Source organism: Carcharhinus amblyrhynchos, chromosome 7 (assembly GCF_965287045.1).
Source record: "Carcharhinus amblyrhynchos chromosome 7, sCarAmb.v2.hapA, whole genome shotgun sequence".
In the NCBI taxonomy this organism is placed as follows: Eukaryota; Metazoa; Chordata; class Chondrichthyes; order Carcharhiniformes; family Carcharhinidae; genus Carcharhinus; species Carcharhinus amblyrhynchos.
Window position 1 is genome coordinate 30,340,924 of NC_137330.1, and position 21,586 is coordinate 30,362,509.

Below are 21,586 nucleotides of genomic sequence, written 5' to 3' on the forward strand. Positions count from 1 at the left end.
AGTGATACTACTTATCTGAGAATACAAAGAGAATATGGTGACTTGTGTGAAGTACTGATTGATGTAATGTCACAATGTTTTAAATGTGCCAATCACTCATAAGTAATTGGGTAAAAATGTTGTGGGTTAACTTATTTGGATGAGGCACGTGAGAATGGGTATACATAGGCACAGCGGTTAGCACTGCTGCCTCACAGCACCAGGGACCTGGTTTCGATTCCAGCCTTATGCAACTGCCCGTGTGAAGTTTGCATGTTCTCCCAGTGTCTGCATGGGTTTCCTCCATGTGCTCCAGTTTCGTCCCACAGTTTAAAAACATGCAGGTTAGTTTCATGGGACATGCTAAATTGTCCTTTAGTGTTAGGGAGATTAGTAGGGTAATATATGGGCTTACGGAGATAGGACCTGGTGGGGATTGTTGTCAGTGAAGACTCAATGGGCCAAATTGCCGCCTCCTGCACTGTAAGAGTTCCATGATTCTACATAGGTAGAAAGCTTGAAGACATCAGCATCAGAACAGTGTGTGATACGCTCTATTCAAAAGCAAAAGTGAAACTAAGGCTGGATTGCATGATTTACTTCCCTTCAAAGATGTAGAAGCTATTGAAAGGGTACAGAGGAGATTTACAAGGATGTTGCCTGGACTGGGAGGCATGCCTTATGAAGTTAGGTTGAGGGAACTGGGTCTCTTTTCCCTGGAGAGACGAAGGTTGAGAGGCGACCTGATAGAGGTTTATAAAATGTTGAGAGGAATAGATAGGGTGGATTCTCAGAGGCTATTTCCCCGGGTTGAAATGGTTGCTACAAGAGGACACAGATTTAAGGTGCGGGGAGGAAAGTACAGAAGTGATGTTAGGGGTAAGTTTTTCACTCAGAGGGTGGTGAGTGAATGGAATCGGCTGCCGTCAGTGGTGGTGGAGGCGAATTCGCTGGGGTCTTTTAAAAGACTTCTGGATGAGTATATGGGGTTTTATGGGATTGGGGGTTATAGATAGGTGTTGATGTGATCGGCGCAACTCGTGGGCCGAAGGGCCTGTTTGTGCTGTAGTGTTCTATGTTCTATGTTCTATATAATGTGGTGCTATTATCCATATAAGCACAGGTGATATTAATAAAAAGGAAACCGGCTAATATGCTGCCCATAATAGAAAAGCATGCTCCAAGTAAATCAGTATAATTATTTTATGGAGTAAACATGAGGATTAACTGTACAATTACCTATTAATTAATAGTCAGTATAGATTTATCCTGCTTGGCCAATCTCCTGGACCTCTTTGAAGAATGGCAGATTAAGTGACCCGTGGTAAACTCTATGAAAGGGTGCACCTAAGCTTATCAAATGCATTTAGCAAAGTTGCAACATAAGTCTATTATTTAAACTCAAAAGGCTCGATATGTAGGAGGTAAAGGAATGAAGAAAGGATGTTCAGTCATGAGTAAAGAAACCAGCATTGCAGGAGATGTGGAGTCCCTGCTCATTTTACAAAGTTATCCGCATTTCTTTAATGAAGTTTACAAGTCCCAAGTGAATAATTGACATATTCACTGAAAACTCAAACCTCACAAAACATGTGGAAGATATGGCCACCTGCAAACACCAAGGAAATGCCCAGTTTTCCAGCAGTTTGACAAGTCATGTGGCACAAATGTAGACCAAGCATGACCTACACATTGCAATGTCACATCTGAGAGTGACAACCTTTTTAAATGCAGTCTTGCTAAGGAAAATTCCAGTCTATGGGAGTATTCTAAATCAATAAATTCACAACCTCTAATGATGAGTAATTAGTGCCTTTTGATCATTATAAAAACATGACAATCATAGAAACCCTACCACACAAAAAGAGGCCATTCTGCCCATCGAGTCTGCATCAACCACAATCCCACTCAGGCCCTACCCTCAATATCCCTACATATTTTACCCACCAGTCCCTCTCACCTACACATCTCAGGACACTAAGGGACAATTTTAGCATGACCAATCATCCTAACCCACACATCTTAGGACTGTGTAAGGAACAGGAGCACCTGGATAAAACCCACACAGACACAAGGAGAATGTGCAAACTCCACACAGACAGTGACCTAAGCCAGGAATCGAACTTGGGTCCCTGGAGCTGTGAAGCAGCAGTGCTAACCACTGTGCTACCGTACTGCCCCCACTGTGCTACCGTGCCGCCCCCACTATGCTACCATGTCGCCCATCTCAACAATGTAATAGCTATAGCCTTTTTTTGCTGTTCCAACAGCTTAGTGTCCTGCCATATTCCATCAAGCTTCATGCATGTTGTTCATCATTTGCAAAAATAAAAAAAAAATTTGGCATGGTATCAAATATGCTGACGCGGTGATGTGATGTGGTGTGGTGAGAATTACCTCCAGTTTTCCACACTATATTCCTTGGGCTTTGACTAAATGTAAAATGTTTCTCAGTGAGAGATGATTGAAACATGGCCACTTTCAGACTGCAAGTTTACACAGCAGCCTTGGTTGAGGTCCGTGAATAAATTGCATTCAAGTTGTATCCAAACTGGTGGTGGACATGAGGAAGTGAGCAGCATTTTAGTTGGTGAGAGTTTTAAAGAAGAGGAAAAATAAGGCAAGAGGGAATCGATTAAAATGAAGTTTGTGACTTGGACAATTAGTCCATTCAGTGTACACAAATGCTATCTTAATAAATGCAAAAAATGCTTGATAAACTCAACAAGTCTTGCAGTGTTTGTGGAGAGAGAAACAGAATTAATGTTTTGAGTCCATATGATTCTTCTACAGAACTGCAATCCATGGTATTTTGCTTTTATTTGCTGCCTTAATAACATGGATAAATGATCATTTCTCTTGCATGGATATCTAAGTGTTAAGTTTCTGAGGCCGGGCTAGCATTTTTTTTTACTTACCACAGATGGTGCTAAAATCATATCTGTCCATCAAAGGAGAAAGCATAACTATGGTCCCCTGGCACTGATAGTTTATTATTGGAACAGACATACGTGGTCTGACTGTATAGATGGTCTTTCCGGCAGGATTCATTGTAATCTGAAAACTTAGCAAATCACTAATCCTTCATGATCCTCTTCATTTAGTTCATACATGGTCAAAGCACTGAAAATAATCTGAATTTTGAATGAAATATGCAGAAGCCATGCTGTTTGTAACCAAGCATGACCAAGATAGTCCCAGATGTTATTAACTCGGTAAGAGTCGATTATCTCAGTTGCATTATGTGCTAGCATACATAGTGTTCTCTAATTTGATGTTTAGATATCACTTTCCAATATCCATACTATAATAAAAATGACTGAGAAATTGTTTAGGTAAGTAAACATTACAAAAATGATTTTATATCTCAGCTAATTATTTATTATGATCAAATAAAATTAATTCCTCTCTTTTAAACTCAAATGTGCTTTGCATAATCACTAGAGGTATTAATGGTAGCACAGTGGCACAGTACTTAGCACCAGGGACTTGGGTTCAATTTCGGGCTTGGTTCACTGTGCAGAGTCTGCACATTCTCCTTGCATCTGCATGGGTTTCCTCCGGGTGCTCCGGTTTCCTCCTACAGTCCAAAAGACGTGCTGGTTAAGGGTATTGGCCATGCTGAATTCTTCCTCAGTGTACCTGAACAGACATGAGTGTGGCCACCAGGGGATTTTCACAGTAACTTCATTGCAGTGTTAATGTAAGCCTACTTGTGACACTAATAAACAAACTTCAAAAGTGCGCAGGTAAGAGCTTAATACTCAGGTCAACTTTTTAAAGGTTAGAGTCGACCAATCCTGATACTTATGCATGTATCTATTTAACTGTCAAACTCGTTGTATAATTTGTAATATGGATAGGCGTTACAAATGTATGGACCTTTATTTGTAAACCATTTCTCTTGTAAAAAGAGTGAGTTCTACTGAACAGATGGAGCATGAAATACCCTGGGGCCTCTCCTGATCCTTCACCACCACTTCGGTGAAAAATCAGCAGCAACCTGGGGGGAGTCTGGTAACATCAGTGGCCTTTTTTTAAATGACGTAAGCCATTTTGCTGGGTGTTCAGCCCATCGCCCACTGGACAACCTTACGAAAATTCCAGGCAGTACACCATCATGAAAATTAGTCAAATAACTAGACTTTTGAAATGCCATTGTAAGTACCATTAACATTTTTTAAAATAAGGATTTATGTGTGCAGCATACCAATCAGAATCATATAGTAGCGTTTGTCATCATTTGCATATCATACTAAACGATAATCCCATCATATTACTCTTCTCAGCATGAATAAGTCTGTAGAATTTCCCAAGTTTGTATTATTTATAGTATTGTGCAGTTTGCAATGACTGTATTCAGTTGAAATTCTATTGAAAGTGATTTCCAATTGTCAGCTTGGTGCAAAGAATATTTTATTTTGACTCCTGAGCATATTTATATATAAAACTTATCCTCTGCAAAAATCTACAGCTTTACTGACATATTCACTCTGTAACTCTGGAAGCTTGAGAGATTATAGCTTGAGTTATATCAGGATAACCATAAGACTGAGAATCTGTCACCATAAATGGTCAACAATGGAGGAGATTTCTAGAACTTTCAAATCTGATTCCCCAACTCTCCATTGCTCAATGGGATTGTGACCATAAGTGTGGTGAAGTTAGGCATACTCTGTCATCAACTGGCAGAAATGGGCACCAGTTTGGCACGTAGGCTAGAAGAACAAAGCATTAGTAGAGGTTAGGAAGAGAAAGCCAAAAGTTAAGAATTAGGATTGCATTTATTTAGCTCATGATGAATGTGCTACATCTTTCTCTTAGAATCAGGGAAGCAGAAGAGAAAATCAAGAAAGATATAGAAAGATCGCTTAAAGAAAGGAAATGTATTTTTTGATTCAAGGAATTGAAGGAATTTAGAAAATTCAGAAAGGCATGTTGATTATGTTTTCACTTAAGTTTGTAATGAACTTTGCACATGTGTAAATCAAAGGCTAGATGTATTGACAACATGAATAGAATTATAGCAAAAAGGTTTGAATTGCGACTATAATATACTCTGATATAGCAGTTTAATGCCAGAAAAATGTCAGTTTTGCAGATGGCATCATTCATTAGGCAAACTAAGCTTCATTTCATAACGACTGTTATGTGGCATTGCATGAATACGCTATGAAGATCTGTGTCTGGTTGTGTAAAGTTACAGAAAAATACTTTTGCTATATTGCCATTATAAACCAATAACAGGTTACTAAGGTGGTTCTTGAATTTTAATGAGGAAAATGCTCCCTCATAGCATCACTGGGTAGTTCAAAATATTAACTTGTAAATTTTTAATATGTTCATGGAGGCAGCAGATCCTATTTCTGACAAGAAGTTATCTTAAGATTGAAGGTCGTTGCGCTTGAATTACTGGTGATAGCATCTCTGATATAGCACCACTAAAGAACTGTTCAAGATAAATATACATAAATATAATACACACTCTCTCTCTCTCTCTCTCTCTCTCTCTCTCTCTCTCTCTCTCTCTCTCTCTCTCTCTCTCACAGAGAGACACACACACACACACACACACACACACACACACACACACACACATACACTCTTAGGTTGATGGATTACAAGATCAAATCCATGTGCAGCCTCAAATAATAAAAAATCTGTCTTTTAATGCTCCAATTATAGAACCCCAATGGCACTAAGATGGCGAGTTCTAATCACATCAGAGTTCTGTTTCATAACAAAGATGTACATTCTTAACTGTGGTACTTTCAGAGGGTGATCAATAGAAGTCATCAATAACAATGAAAGCAACTGTTCAGAAGTTTTAATTTGTAAAATTTGCTCTCTTTCCATTGCTTAATATACTTATACAATTATTGTACATATTAATTAAGTTGATCATTATTATTTTGTCTCACAAACATGGAGAAGTGTTAAACAATGATAATACAGATTTTTACAGAACATGGCAGTACATGTCACTGGTGTCCTGAAATTTAGGGTTCAGCCTTTAAAAGATTTTCAAGACCACACAAGACAGCATTAATTATGGTATATATGTTTCTCCTGTTGATGCACATAACATGAAGGCAATGTCATGCAACTGTACAATCTATCGGGGTTGAGAAGTGTGGGTCTAATCCTAATGTTTTAACCTTAAATAAAGGCATTAAACTGTTATGAAGACAGAACTGGCTAAAGGGAACTGGAAAATTAGATTAGAAGGTAAATCAAAGGAGATACAATGGCAGATATTTAATAACACTCAGCAAAAATACATTCCAGTGAAAAAGAAAAGCCTAGGAGAAGGGTGCACTGTTTGTGACTAACTGAGGAAGTTAAATTGAAAACAAAACAGATACAGTTATGCAAAGATTAGTGGTAGATTAGAAGATTGGACAGAACTTTGAAAATCAGCGAAGAGTGACAAATAAATAAGGAGGGAGAAATTAGAGTATGAGAAATAGATAGCCATTGTTAATGTTTCTGCAAGTATTATAAAATAAAAAGTGTAACTAAAGAGTATTAGCCAGTTAGTAGAACATCTGTCAAAGAAGAAATGAGAAGGTTAGAGCAGGGTCTCTGTAAAAAAAAATCTGAATGAGATGCAGGCAAAGTCAACATGGTTTTATGGAAGGGAAATCATGTTTGACTAGAGTTCTTTGTGGAAATAGTAAATAAATTGAATAAATAGGAACCCATAGACGTGGTGTACTTGGATTTCTAAAAGGCACTCAATAAAGTATCATATCAAAGGTACTATGCAAAATAAGAGCTTATGGTGTAGGGGGTAATATATTAGCATAGATAGGGGATTGTGTCATTTTTGTGTTAGCAAGCTGTAACAAGAGGAGTGACACAGACATTAGCGTCGGGTCCTCAAATATTTACCATCTACATCAATGACTTGGATGAAAAAACAGAATGTATGATTGCTAAGTTTGCTGATGACATAGAGCTAGGTAGAGTATGGAAAGGGTGCAATTTTATGGTCTCACTTGTCCGAAACCATTAAATCCCACCCGAGATCAACAGACCATCCCATTGTCTGCCCCTCACCCGCTCCAATTCTCATGGCAGGCAGGGCAGTAAAATTCTGGCCAAGGAGTCTGCAAAGGGCTACAGACAGGTTAAATGAGTGGGCTAAAATTTGGGAGATGGAACATAATGTAGGAAAATGTGAACTCGTCCATTTTGGCTGGAAGAATAGAGATTGCAGAAAACAGTTCGGGGTGTCCTGGTATGTGAATTGTATAAATAAAGTTTGGAATGATTGAGTCTGTGTCTATTGGCGTTTAGAAGAATGAGAGGTGGTTTATTGAAATGTATAAGTTCCTGAGGAGACTTGACAAGAAAGATGCTGAGAGGATTTTTTCCGTTATGAGGGACACTAGAACCAGGGGTCACTCTAAAACTCAAGGATCTCCCATGTTACAAAGAGGTAACGGGAATTTCTTTCTCTCAGCGGATAGTTGGACTGTATAATTCTCTTCCCCAGAAAGCATGTTGAGTTAGATTCTTGTTTGACAAGGGAGCCCAAGAATATAGAGGATAGGCAGGAAAATAGAGTTGGGACTGCAGTCAGATCAACCATGATCTTATCAAATGCTGGAGCAGACACAAGGGGCCAAATAGCCTCTTCCTGCTCTTAATGTGCATATTCATATTTACCAACAGATCTAATGTTCTTCTACAACATATAGGTTTCTCATCATTCCTCTTTTCTTCTCAGACTCTGTCAAGGTGTAACGTATCACACATATATTCAACAGGGAATCTAAGTTTACTGAAGCAGTCAGGTCAAGTGCCATAATGACACTAAATCATCAGACCTGTTACTGGACAACACCAAATGATTGCCAAATACCCTGGCCACCACCAGACAATAGGCACCTGGAGGGGGACACTAGAGCATTGAGGGAGAAAGCACATTAAGATTTGACTAAGTCAATCCTGGAATTCAGCAACTCTATCATAATCTTGAGCCACGTTATATATCTAGCCAACAAAAGTATTGATAATCATGAAAGAATTATGATGAAATTCACAAAAGAGAAAGTTTATTTCCTTATGTTGCAGAGCTGTTGGAAAGCTTCAATGTTGAATTCTAAATACGCGTGGGGGTGATGGGAGAACTTAACTTACAGTTGAACTCAAAATGATTAAACTTTGCTCTGTCTAAGGATCTTGCCTTCAAGTCTGTCCACATGCTGATGGGGAAATTAAATGAATGGATTAAGTACTTAATATAATAGCTTTATGTTTTGAATGAATACATATTACCAGACAAGTGTTGAGGCTTATTAGTATCCATTTCTGATTTATTTTTAGTTGAAATGATCACCATCAGTCACAACCCTCTGGGCTGTTTATGTTTTTATATTTCATCTGTGTATTCTGTTATTTATGAATTCTGGACATTAATAATGTAAGGTGCTCTGATTTATTCCTGACATAAGCTGATACTAGATGCACTGTAATATCTATCGGATTAGATGCTGCTTCTGCTAACACTTCTCATTTATTCTGTGCAGGCACCATCATCACCTTCTTCACCTTCAGCTAATGAACCAAAATATGAGAAGCGTTGGCTAGATACCTTATCGGTCCCTTTGTCGATGGCTCGAATCTCAAGGTACAGAGCTGGAGCAGATCAATTAAGGTTTGTAATCCAGAGAGACAAAGACTGAACAAATTGGAACATTGTTGATATTGCTTGTGAACAGATGTTTTGGTACAGTATGGGACAGAGTATTTACAAAGATGCAAAGAATCTTATATTTCCATTGCAGTCTATAAATTTACCGGATGACACAGTTTGCATTGGATAAATCATCCTTATGTTCACAAAGATGTGCAGATGTGCAAAATGAAGTTAAATACCGCAGTTTGTAAGCTGCACCAGGCAACAGCAGCATCACACGTACTATATAATCAAAAAGTAGTTCAATATTTTCTTTTGTTTGAAAAAAAATGTGAATTCAATTTTAGTAGGAATGTGCAGTTGGGTCTAATAACAGCATTATTTCCCAGCTCTTTAATGTTAACAAATCCTCTGTAAATTGCTCTCAATAGGTCAAGTCATACCCTGTTTTATAATGACAGGAAGGCTTTTCTTTCTTAACACACTATTGATTGTTTTGCATCTGAGATGCAGCAGTTCTTGTCCTGTTCTTTTATGGTTGTGAGGTTGACTTCTAAAAAGGTTCATCTTTTAAACCAATCAAAAGATAATTGCTGTTGGTGAGGAGAGTGTGCAGATTAAAGATGTTGGCTGGAATTTTCTGGGCCGTTCACGCCAGCAGGATTTTCTGGTCCCGTTGCAGCGAATGGAGATTTAGCTGAGCACCAAATTCTCCATCCTCACATGCAGCAGGGTGTGAATGGCCATAAAATTCTGGCCATTGTAAATAACCCCTGTTCACTGTATGGGTTTGGGGGGGGTGATGAGGTAAAGTCGGATGTTGTCATGTACATCTGGAACCTGACAGCATGTTTCTAAGGGGCAGTCCACAGATAACGAAAAGAAGATCAAAGATAGATCTTTGGGGGGAGCAGGTCTCAGGTGTCATACTTCACTGTTAGGTGTCTGAAAGTATTAAAAAGAACTCAGTCATTTTATGTTTTTCTTCCTGAGCACTCTATGTATACTCACACCAGCTTTCATGTTACAGTAAATTCAGACTGAGGAACAGTGGAGGTTAAGATTCATCAGGCTGCTTTAGAGTATTGGCACATGCTGTAGTTTGATCTACAGGTGAATTCCAGGATAAGCACAGCACCACTGACAGTTGTTAAAGCAGTGTCACTGTCAATTCTTGTGCTTCAGGCTCATTCCAGGTGGTCACAAGAGACACAGTAACTTTCAATCAGTTAGTAATGCACAGATGTTTCAAACAGATGACAAATGCATTGTTTTTCCAGAAATAGCAACTTTACACTTTCCCCATGGACAATCAACTTGAAACAACTTGCACTTATGTCAGATCTTTGTCTCCTAAGGATCTCCCAAAGTGCTTGCAGCCCCAGTAATGTTCTGTTGAAGTGCATTTTATCAAAATACAGGATTCCCTGAAGTCCAGAACAGTAATGATGGCATTTGTGTAGCCCTCTGTATTCCTGTACACAATTAATATTCATGAAACGTAAGAGTTGCCATCAATATGCAGCATGTCTGTGACTAGTTCCATGAGGTCAAGCAGCTGAATTTCATTTCCCATAATGCAGTCTTGACATTTTTATTTTTAAAAGTATCCACTGTGCCTCCACTACTTGACACAGAAAAAACAGTGCAAGGTCGGCTCCTAGGAGATGAAAGCTATCTTCTGCAACCAGCGCTTGAGACAATTCTACAACAGCTCTGTGCAACTGCAAAGCAAGTGCACAAAGAGATTTATGCATGCGCCAGTGTTATTGCCAAGTACTCAAAGGCTCACTGAAAAATGCATACAACTTGTGGGCTCCGTTCAGTATGTCTTACAGTAAGCCCCAGCCAAAATCTCTTGTATCATCATACTTTGTTCTAGTGTACAATTTGCTGTCTGAAATGGCATCAAAATAGAACAATCACAAGAGGAAGGGAATGATGAGCAGCAAGGAAATGACTAAGGTGAAATGCTGAAGGCTAAAAATCCAACTTCTTCCCAATCTTTGAGTTGATAGAGCCTTCTCATAACTACCTCAAGGAGAGCTCCCTACATCTTCACCATGTCCCCATGCTACAAGTACAAGATTTCATAAGATGTTATACTTTGGACTGTTGCTTTCAATTTAAGGTAATACAGGACACTCTGGGGGGAAAAAAGTGAGAGTGTGAAGTTGTATTGTGCTTTGCCAGGCAACAGGCTAGGTGTTGGTTACAATGGGAAATGACTTACTGAAACCCAAGTGCCCTATTTCACACCTGCACACAGAGAAAGAGAGAGAGAGGGACAATTATCCTTGCTTTGGCACAGACTTAGTAGTCAATTGGACTTTAAAAAAGCTAGACAGAGAGGAAGTCACAGAGTCAGAACCACAGCTTTTACAGTTAGCAGAGGGAAAATGGCTACTTTTCCCTCTATTAATTTCGAGACAGAATGCACTAGGAAGACTTTCCCTGGCTGCAGAGATAGACCATGTGGAAATTTAAGAACCCTAAAAGATTTGTCCGGGTGTGGTTGGGGGAAGGAATCACTAGAGTGAGATGTTTTGCATGAGTTTGGCTTTGGGTTTCTTGGAAGAATAAGGAAATTGACCTTTAATGTTCATTAAGCATTTTGACTAAGTAAAATGGGAAAAGGGAGCCTCTTGGAAGCTGACTACCTTTGAACCGGTTCCTGTAAAGACTGCAACTCCGTAAACTGCATGCTGCCATGTAAAAATGTTCTGGGATTTTTGAATATGCTAAACACTAATCAGGATTTTTTTCTGTAGTTTAAAATATTATTTGCCTACTAAGTAGCGCTTAGTTAATGCTAACTTGAGTTTGCTTCTTGCAGCAAAAGTCTTTCTTGCAATGTGATTCCTTTAAGTTGGTCACTGGGAATTCAATTTTTTTAAAGTTATCCAGCTCTATGAGCATCATGACACTCAGTAAATGCAGTGATACTTACCACTGATCTGCCAAAGATGGCATTCCTATCACATGCTGAAATATTAGAATTTTGCAAGTTTCTATGAGATCCCCTCTCACTTTTCTAAACTCCAATGGATATAATCCTAATAATAATTTGCCTTCACTTCCATAAGTGTCAATTTTAACTAAAGGTCTATCAGGGTGGGGGTGGGGGGGTGCTTTATCAAATGCCTTCTGGAAGTCCATTTAAGTAACATCCATAAACATTCCTCCACCCTTTAATTCAGTCACATTGTCAAACAAGTTAATCAAATTTGTCAGGTAGGACCTACCCTCTACAAAATCCATGCTGGTTCTATCTGACCAGTTGATTTTTTTTTAAAGGTATTCAGTCATCCTATCCTCTTAGACTCTAGGAGACAACAAATGTTAAACTAACTGGCCTTGAGTTCCTGCTTTTGCTCTGTCATATTTCTGAAATAATGGTAAAACATGGAATTTTGCAGTCTAAAGGAAAAGTTCTTGAATTGCAAAACCTGTTAGATCCCAGTTAAAGTACCAGAAATTATTTCAATTTTTCTGACTTGAAATCTCTGGCTTTCTCTTCAATGTTGTCAATTCCTCCACTGCTGCATCTTGAGTTGCTTTGTTGAGCCCTTGTCATTGATTCAGTGATCATTTCCATGGTATGTCTGACATGCCGATCTCTTCCTCCACTCTAAATGCTGATGTCAAAATAATCAGTCAAATGCTCACCATTCCAACTTGATTTTCAAGTTTGCTGATACCACCGTAGTGGTCGGAACTCAAACAATGACGAGACAGAATATAGAAAAGAGGTAGAAAATCTGGTGAACTGGTGCGATGGCAATAATCTCTCCCTCAATGTCAACGAAACAAAGGAGATCAACATCAACTTCAAGAAGCGTAGTGGAGAACATGCCCTTGTCTACATCATTGGGAGCAAAGTAAAAATGGTTAAAAGCTTCAAGCCTTTAGGTGTCCAGGTCACCTACAAATTCCTGGTCCCTCTATGCCAATGTTATAGTTAAGAAAGCCCATCAACACCTCTACTTTCTCAGAAGACTGAGGAAATTTGGCATGTCAGCACCTCACCAACTTTTGCACATGCACTATAGGAAGCATTCTTTCTGGTTGTACCATAGCTTGGTGTGGCTCCTGCTCTGCCCAAGACAGCAAGAAACTACAAAGTGTCGTGGATGAAGGCCAGTCCATCTTACAAACCAGCCATCCATCCATTGACTTTTGTCTACATTTCCCATTGCTTTGGAAAAGCAGCCAGCATAATTAAGGACCCCACGCACCTTCTTGCCTCAGGGTAAAAATACAAAAGTCTGAGGTCGCACACCAACCAACTCGAGAACAGCTTCTTCCCTGCTGCTGTCAGATTTTTGAATGGACTTACCTTGCATTAAGTTGATCTTTCTGTACACCCAAGCTATGACTGTAACACTACATTCTGCACTGTCTCCTTTCCTTCTCTCTGAATGGTATGCTTTGTCTGTACAACACACAAGAAACGATATTTTTCACCATATACCAGTACATGTGACAATAATAAATTAAATTTTGTTATTTTCATTGACAACATCACCATTGTCAGTTTGCAAGGTGTCCAGTATGTTTATGACCATTTTCCAAATTTTAATCTGTCATCAAACATAATTGCAAAAACTTTGAATTAATTTAAACATTTTTGTAAATTCTTTTCCTGAATCTCTTTTTGTAGCTCTTAATGTCGATTCTGCAATGTTTTATTGTTCTTTACATTGTTCCCATTCACAGGATCTGTACTATTTGTTGAATTTTCATGTGCATTTTCTTGTTTTATGTTATCTCTTCCCTCTTGTCTATTGCTGTCTGTTTTGGCAAGTAGATCTCTTACCTGTCAGATGTATAAATTGGCTCTGTATCACATTTTATTATTTTTAAAAAAAATTCCAATTGTCTGATTGTTTTTCTCATTAGTGGATTTGTGCAGTTTGGTTTGATCAGATTGTGCCTCATCTCATTGATATCCTTACCTAAATCTAGAATTTTAAGAGCAGTTTTATTTTTCCTACTTAAAGCAGTATTGCACTTGATCATATTATGACAGCTCTTTGATAAGTGTTTATTTATTGTTCAGCTGTTGATTCGATCTCACTTATTATTAATGATGCTATGGTGCTTTTCCAGTGGAGACCCTATCTGAATATTTTAAGGTGGCAACTGTTTAGTTGGACTTTCCAGGAGCCATCTTGATCTTTGTATGTGTTGGTTTGTTGAGCATCATGTTACATCAATGGAGTTCTTTTGGATTGCTGTTTCAGTTTTCTTTGTAATCTAGTAGACCGTCTACCCAAATGATTTCTCTCTCCCGCAGTTCACACAGCTGGTGAGGTTGTACCCTGACCCATGGCACTGTACTTTCTTTATTTTCTAATAATTAATTTGGTATTTGTCACCGAGACACTCCCATGCCACACTGGGCTAACAGGGAGCTTAACATAAATGGTGAGTTGTTGATTGAAATTTGATTCCATGTCATAGAATAATAGATTCCCTACAGTGCAGAAGGAGGCCATTCACCGGCCATGACAACAATCCCACCTGGGCCCTGCTAATCCCCCTGACACTGAGGGGCAATTTTGCATGGCCAATTAACCTAACCCGAATATCTTTTGACCGTGGGAGGAAACCCATGGAGACATGATGAGAATGTGCAAACTCCACGCATACAGTCACCCAAGGCCAGAATTGAACCTGAGAGAAATCATTCGGGTAGATGGTGCCGTGAGGCAGCACTGCTAACCACTGTGCTGCCCCTTTGCATTAATCTGTCAAGTTGATTAATGGAAATGGTACCATAGGGTGGCATAGAGGATCGCCCTTATTGCTAGCTCCTGTGTAGCACCACCTCCACCTTAGCAGCCAAAAAATATGGTCAGTGGCTAGGATGCTAAGTCATATTGCTCCATACCTGTGATGCATTGGGAAGTTTTGAGGTGCAGGAGATGTAAGAAAATGGGTTAGCTGTAAAGTTTCTAAATCTATCATTATGTTGTTATCCTATGTATTAATCATTTTAATCCCCAAACATCAGTAAAACTGTACACATTAAGTGAAAAATACCAGTAGGGACTTTGTTTTGAGCCATGTGGTATTTTGCAACATTAACCTTTAGCGGAGCTAGACTTTCATTTTGCAACAGTTTAATTAAGAAATAAAGAATAAAAATCTAAAGAAAATGCAGGAGCAGAGGGACTTGGGTGTATTTGTGAATTGTCGTTGAAGTTGGCAGGACAGGTTGAGAAAGCAGTGATTTATTAGGAGTTTAGATGACAGTTTGCTGCTTTAGCACTGAGATTTCGGACCAGTTCCTGTCATTTCTTCTAAAGTTGTTGCTTTGTTATCTTTTGTTTTGAGGACTGTTTTGTTCTGTCAACTCTCTTACAGCATTCCTCCCAAGTGCAGATTTCAGGGCAGCGCCACCTGCATTTCAGTAGTTGAGGATTGTGTACTCTGTTTGGTGGACTTCCTCCTTGGAGGAGGAGGAAAGGGAGAGGAGGCCAGGCATCCAAAGGCAGTGTTGCAGGGAGAAGCCTGTAGGAGGCGAGGCATAGACACAAGGAATGTAGGGCCTGCAGGGAGAGCAAGGCAGATCAATCCACAGAAGGTGCCACTGTCCTGTTGCCAAATCCAGCTACTTCAGCTTAGAGTTCAGTGCCGCAGGAGGGTCTGCCTTCCTAGCGACACCGTGACATCAATATGCTAAATGATTGGGCAGGAGATTGCCTCCAAAGCTGTGGGTGGAATGCCAATGCCAGTGACTCAGGTCACAGTAACCCTCAGTTTCTTTGTTCCAGATCTTTCCAGGTATCAGTGGGAGAGTATTCTAACAATCTGTCAACAGTTGCGTCAAGTGTGTCACTGATGCTGTGTTCAGTTCATCCATTACCTGAAGGATGAAGCTAGTCAGGCTGCCAGTGGCTTTGCAGCAATTGCTGGGTTTGCCCACGTTCAGAGTGCCATAGAATGTACTTGTGTGGTCACCAAGGTGACAACAATTCAGCCGAGAAAGATGTGAAGGTTTAAGGTGCAAAAAAATTTAACACATTAATTCTGAGGATGAGACTTCAGTTCTGTGGATAGATTGGCAAAGCTGGAGCTCTTCTCTTTGGAGAAGAAAGTTTGAGAGGAGATTTGTGAAATGCGTTCAAAATCATGAGGAGTCTGGACAGAGAAAATGAAGAGAAACTGTTCGTATTGGCGGGAGATTACCAAAAGAAATGGGAAATATGAGGATAAGCCTTTGTTCAACAAATGGTTTGGATCAGAAATGTAGCGCCTCAGGAGGGTTATGTGGGACATAAACACCAACATAGATGAGATGGGCCAGAAGTCCTGTTTCTGTGCTGTACATTCCATGTAGAGCTGCCAGCAGGGGATGCAAGAATTGCACTGTGTTTCACATCCTCAGGCCATCACAGCCAATAAATTAATGCGAGTCACTCACTCTTCCTACCCTCATCAACGCCCTCTCTTACCTCCATCTTCATACCGCGCCCCCCAGCCCAGCGCCCACCCTTTCCTCTGGCCGCCCCCCCTTTCCTCCGACCCCCCCTCCCCTCCTCATAGAGTCATAGAAGTTAGAGCATGGAAATAGGCCCTTCGGCCCAATTTTTCCATGCCACCCTTTTTGTTTTGCACCCCTTAGCTAGTCCCCTTTGGCCTATATCAATTGATAGCCATCTTACCCTTGTAACTGTCTGTTATGGTGGAATTAAAAGTGATGAACACAAAATGGTTACCTGGGAAGGGACATTAAGAGGCACTGGCTTTAGGCACAGACAATTACACAAAAGCTTAAACCTGAGGTAGCTGCAGGAAGCCGGTCAGAGCTTGACACACTCTAGATAAGAGCAAACCTAGAACAATGGGTCTGATAATAAGGTCAGCCACAGATAGGGACATAAATGTACCAAGATCAGCCACTGAATGTATAGATCGAAACCAGTCATTGATAGAAGACATAACTGCATAAATGTATCCATTCAATGAACAATGGTATGTTAACTGTCCATGTCCGTACCTGTCTGCTTGTAACGATGTGTTAACTGTCGATGTCTATATGTGACTATTCGACTTGTAACGATGTGTCAACAGCCAATGTCCATACTGCCTATTGTCTAAAAGGTATAAGAATGATCAACTACCATTGTGTAGTTGGGAAGATAGCTGCCAAGTACTGGGGAGTACCAGTGCTTTCTCCCAAAGCTTTGTTTGAAATAAAACTGTATTGTTGAAACCTCCAAGTCTGACTCTGAAGCAGTAAGTCCTGTCCTAATTTGATCTACCAAAATGCATCACCTTGCATTTATCTAAACTAAACTCCATCTGCCATTTGTCAACCCACTGGCCCAATTGATCAAGATCCCATTGCAATCCAAGATAATCATCTTTACTGTACACAATGTCACCAATCGTCTACAAACTTATTAACCATGCCCCCTAAATTCTCATCCAAATCATTAATATAAATGACAAAATAACAGTGGACGCAGCACCGATCCCTGAGATACACCGCTGGTCACAGGTCTCCTGCAACCACCCTCTGGCTTCTGTCATCAAGTCAACTTCGTATCCATTTAGCTACCTCACTTTGGATCCCGTGGGATTGAACCTTATGCAACAACCTATCATGCGGTACCTTGTCAAAGGCCTTGCTAAAATCCATGTAGACAACATCAACTGTACTGTTCGCCACACTTGCGCAAGGATATTTTGGCCTTGGAGGGAGTGCAGAGGAGGTTCACTAGGCTGATACCAGAGATGAGGGGGTTAGACTATGAAGAGAGACTGAATAGACTGGGTCTGTACTCGTTGGAGTTTAGAAGGATGAGGGGGGTTCTTATAGAGACATATAAGATAATGAAAGGGATGGATAGGGTAGAAGTAGAGAGATTCTTCCCGCTTGGAAAGGATAGCAGGACTAGAGGGCACAGCCTCAAGATAAAGGGGGGGCAATTTAGATCGGAGTTGAGGAGGAACTTCTTCACTCAAAGGGTGGTGAATCTCTGGAATTCTCTGCCCATTGAAGTGGTGGAGGCTACCTCGCTAAATATATTTAAGTCATGGGTAGATAGGTTTTTGACAGACGGGAATTAAGGGTTATGGGGAGAAAGTGGGAAAGTGGAACTGATCCACTTCAGATCAGCCATGATCTTATTGAATGGCGGGGCAGGATCGAAGGGCTAGATGGCCTACTCCTGCTCCTATTTCTTATGTTCTTATGTACTGCCCTCATCTGCCTTCTTCATTACCCCTTCAAAAATTAAATTAAATTTACGAGACATGATTTTCCACTCACAAAGCCATGTTGACTGTCCCTAATTCGGCCTTGTGTCTCTAAATGCCTGTAGATCCTATCTCTCAAAATACCTTCCAACAATTTACCCACCACAGATGTGAGGTTCACCAGCCTGTAGTTCCCACGCTTTTCCCTGAAGCCCTTTTTAAACAAAGGCACAACATTTGCTACCCTCCAATCTTCAGGCACCTCACCTGTGACTATCGATGATTCAAATATCTCGGCTAGGGGATCTGCAACTTTCTCCCTAGCCTGCCACAGAGTCCTGGAATACACCATCAGGTTCCAGGGATTTATTTACCTTGATGCATTTTAAGACTTCCAGCACTATTTATTTCCCCAAGTTCCCTAACATCCCCATGCTTTTCTCAACATTAAATACTGATGAGAAATATTAATTTCGGATCTCACCCATCGCTTGTGGATCTGCACATAGGTGACCTTGTTGATCCTTAAGAGGCCCTACTCTCTCTCCCTAATTACCCTTTTTTGCTTCTCCTAGTTACTGTTTTCTGCATCGCCCCACCCCGCGCCCCCCTGCCCCCTCCAGCACTTTTTTTGTTTCACTCCCTCAAATTCTATCTCTTTCCTTCTCCCCCACACCCATTCAATTTCTCTCTTTCACAGCCCCCAGTCACTCCCATACTCAAACACCCATTAGGGTTCGCTGCTTCCCTGTACTTACGCTCCAGCTGCCTCATACTCCTAGCCCTGAAACCTACCTTCAGTACTTACCCTGGCACTGTTTGCTGCTCGATAAATCTCAGGCCGGTTCCTCTCTGGTTTGTTGGTGAGTCTTTCAGCAGCAAATGAAGGGAGAAAGCAGCCTGTGGGTGGATCTGAGCAGTTTTGCAGCATGTTCCAAACATCAGTCACTCAAATGTCCGGCTTTGATGGCTACACCGAGTTTATAAGTCTGCTCAAGCTTGGTGGTGCTCCAGTGTGCTCTCAGCAGCAGAAGCACTACTCCTCCAAACTCATTCTTGCATTTTCAATCTTCCATTCTCTTCATTCTTGCCGAGCACACCCTATCCTCCTCCTCCTTTGGTTTTGCAAATAAATCTAACCCTTTTGTTGGTTCAGTTGTTCCTCTTCTTTTAACGTTCCTACCCTTTATAATCTTCTGCTACCATTATTGCAGTCATAATCATACTGTATCATAAATTCACAGGGTTCGGGGAATAGGGCCCTGGATGGGATTGTGGTCAGTGCAGACTCGATGGGCTGAATGGCCGCCTCTTGTTCTGTCTGGATTCTATGATTATGAATGTGCTCCTGTTTCTGCAGGAACGAATTAAGCAAACCATTTGAGTGAGTCTCGAACCATTTAAGCAGGATCTGAACAACATCAGTATTGAAAAATGTAAGCATTTGTTTTGCCATAAGCTGGTCCAGAATAGCTTGTTATTTATTTTACAGCAGTTGACAAGAGTTTTGTCAGCTCATCAATTCCTTTCAGCTTTTGATTTATTCGGAGCCACCTGGATATAAAATCAAGAGATTCGTAGATGATATTGATTTATCTGACAGCAAGGCGTTTGCTAGAAATCTGAACATTAAGTTGCTGTGTCAGCAATTCATTAAAAATTTCAAAGCATGTTATGAATCAACGAATTCATCCATATGAGCGATTGCTGCTAATTCAGGAAACAGGTGAATGCAAAGTTCATTTCAACTGGGTATATTGGATCTTGATGTTTGACATCTGTTCAAAGTGAATGCCAGCTCACTCAGATCCTTGGAGAGAATTCTGCAGATGGATTTTGATAGGCAAGCAAGTGATAAAATTGAGGAATTCTAATACATTAGCTGTTACTATTCAGACATGGACACTGATACCCAGAATCGTACCTAAATAAACTTGACGTGAAGCACCAGCTATCTCTCCTCTCCAGCCAACTGGTGCTGACAGAATGAAGGCTCACTTACAAAAAATGATTGTTAATTCGTAGCAAAATGTATGTACGAAATGGTGGGGCGTTAAGTCAATATGACAAAAGTTCAGCTGATTTCTCTGGAAGCAGGAAGTCCCATGCCCTGTGTACTTTCTTTATTGAAACCCTTTTGCAGATTTTTAACTGACTGACGAGGCCCGGAAGCAATGGGTGCACAAGGTGCAAAACCCTATGCATCAAGCCCTCAGGTTCAATTCACATCTTTTACTTTACCAGCAGCACTGTGTCTCTCTCAAGTAGCCACCTTATGCCTCAATGTGCTCACACGCTAGTATGTCCGCCCAAGTACGAGCACTCCGCTACGGGACAATGCTCCAGAATATGAAACCCGATTGCCTTAGAGCGAGGGGCTGAAATATGAGGCCGTTTGTTTTGACAATATGCATCCAAAATGATGTAGTTCATCCTTGGCCACACACTCGCTCACCTGTACAGGTGCTGGCCCACTAAAGGACTATGGACACATGGGCACACGCAGACGCACAAAGACCCACAGACACACGGACACAAGCACAGACACACCGATACAGACAAGGTTTGGACATAGATATTCGGGCATATGCTAACATGGATCCACACATACACAAACATAATTAAAAGTCTGAAGCCCAAAGTAACATCAATAAAGGGAACTTTCTTCCATTCATTGTGCAAAATAAAATCATAAACTATTTCTTTCTGAATGTCTTTTACAAATACCCTGTGCATCTGACACAAACATATTCCTGCAGGAATGTGTAAATGGACCATTTTTAATCAGAAGCACCATGTCAGTTTTTGCTCCTTATTGTTGATTAAAAATAAATATAAATAATAAATGGACTTCCTGTGAGGGTCTTTAGCCAGATACAAACCGTGAAGCTGTTTTCCTTCAATGGATACCTTAATCATTGGCCCCAGTCATGCCAGTAATCAACTATAAAATCTGAAAAACTGTTTGTAGCAGGCTGGTGTGCCACAGCCTGCAATGTTTATGGAGAGGAAGTAGCTTAAAGAAAAATTATAAATTTGCATACCTTCATCACCAGTAATATTTATAAATGATGGAAGTTTTTTTTTAACAGTACCATAATATCTTAAGACACAGTCACTATTTGTAGTGTCAGGTTCATAGCCTAAGTCAGTGATTTTAAGTGGAAGTAACTTTCAAAATGAACATTGCATCTTCTGACTTCAATGCATCATTTCATTCTCCACATAGCTAGCCTGAATCTTCACTCGTAGTTTCCTGTCTTTAATGTGTGGTGGTTCAGATGCATTTTCACATGGTGCTACAGATACTGTATACATAACTTCTCAGCCATCAAGGGAAGCTTTGTGCCTGACACCGTATACACAGGATTTGCTCAGATGAGGAGGATCGTGACAGACACCTCCAGACCCTGAAAGATGCCCTCGTAAGAACAGGATATGGTGCTCGACTCATAGATCGGCAGTTCCGATGCGCCACAGTGAAAAACCGCACCGATCTCCTCAGAAGACAAACACGGGACACAGTGGACAGAGTTCCCTTCGTCGTCCAGTACTTCCCCGGAGCGGAGAAGCTACGACATCTTCTCCGGAGTCTTCAACATATCATTGATGAAGACGAACATCTCGCCAGGGCCATCCCCACACCCCCACTTCTTGCTTTCAGACAACCACACAACCTCAAACAGACCATTGTTCGCAGCAAACTACCCAGCCTTCAGGAGAACAGTGACCACAATACCACACAAC

The 21,586-nt window shown here is 40.5% G+C and overlaps 1 protein-coding gene across 1 annotated transcript in view; it reads left to right on the forward strand.

Moving 5' to 3' along the window:
- The window catches only part of sntg2 (syntrophin, gamma 2), a 221,215-nt gene that overhangs the window by 89,054 nt on the left and 110,575 nt on the right, over positions 1 to 21,586 (forward strand). The window contains exon 8 of the mRNA XM_080193249.1: positions 8,517 to 8,644. Coding sequence (XP_080049375.1) covers positions 8,517 to 8,644 — 128 coding nt within the window. The remainder of the gene's footprint in view (positions 1 to 8,516; positions 8,645 to 21,586) is intronic.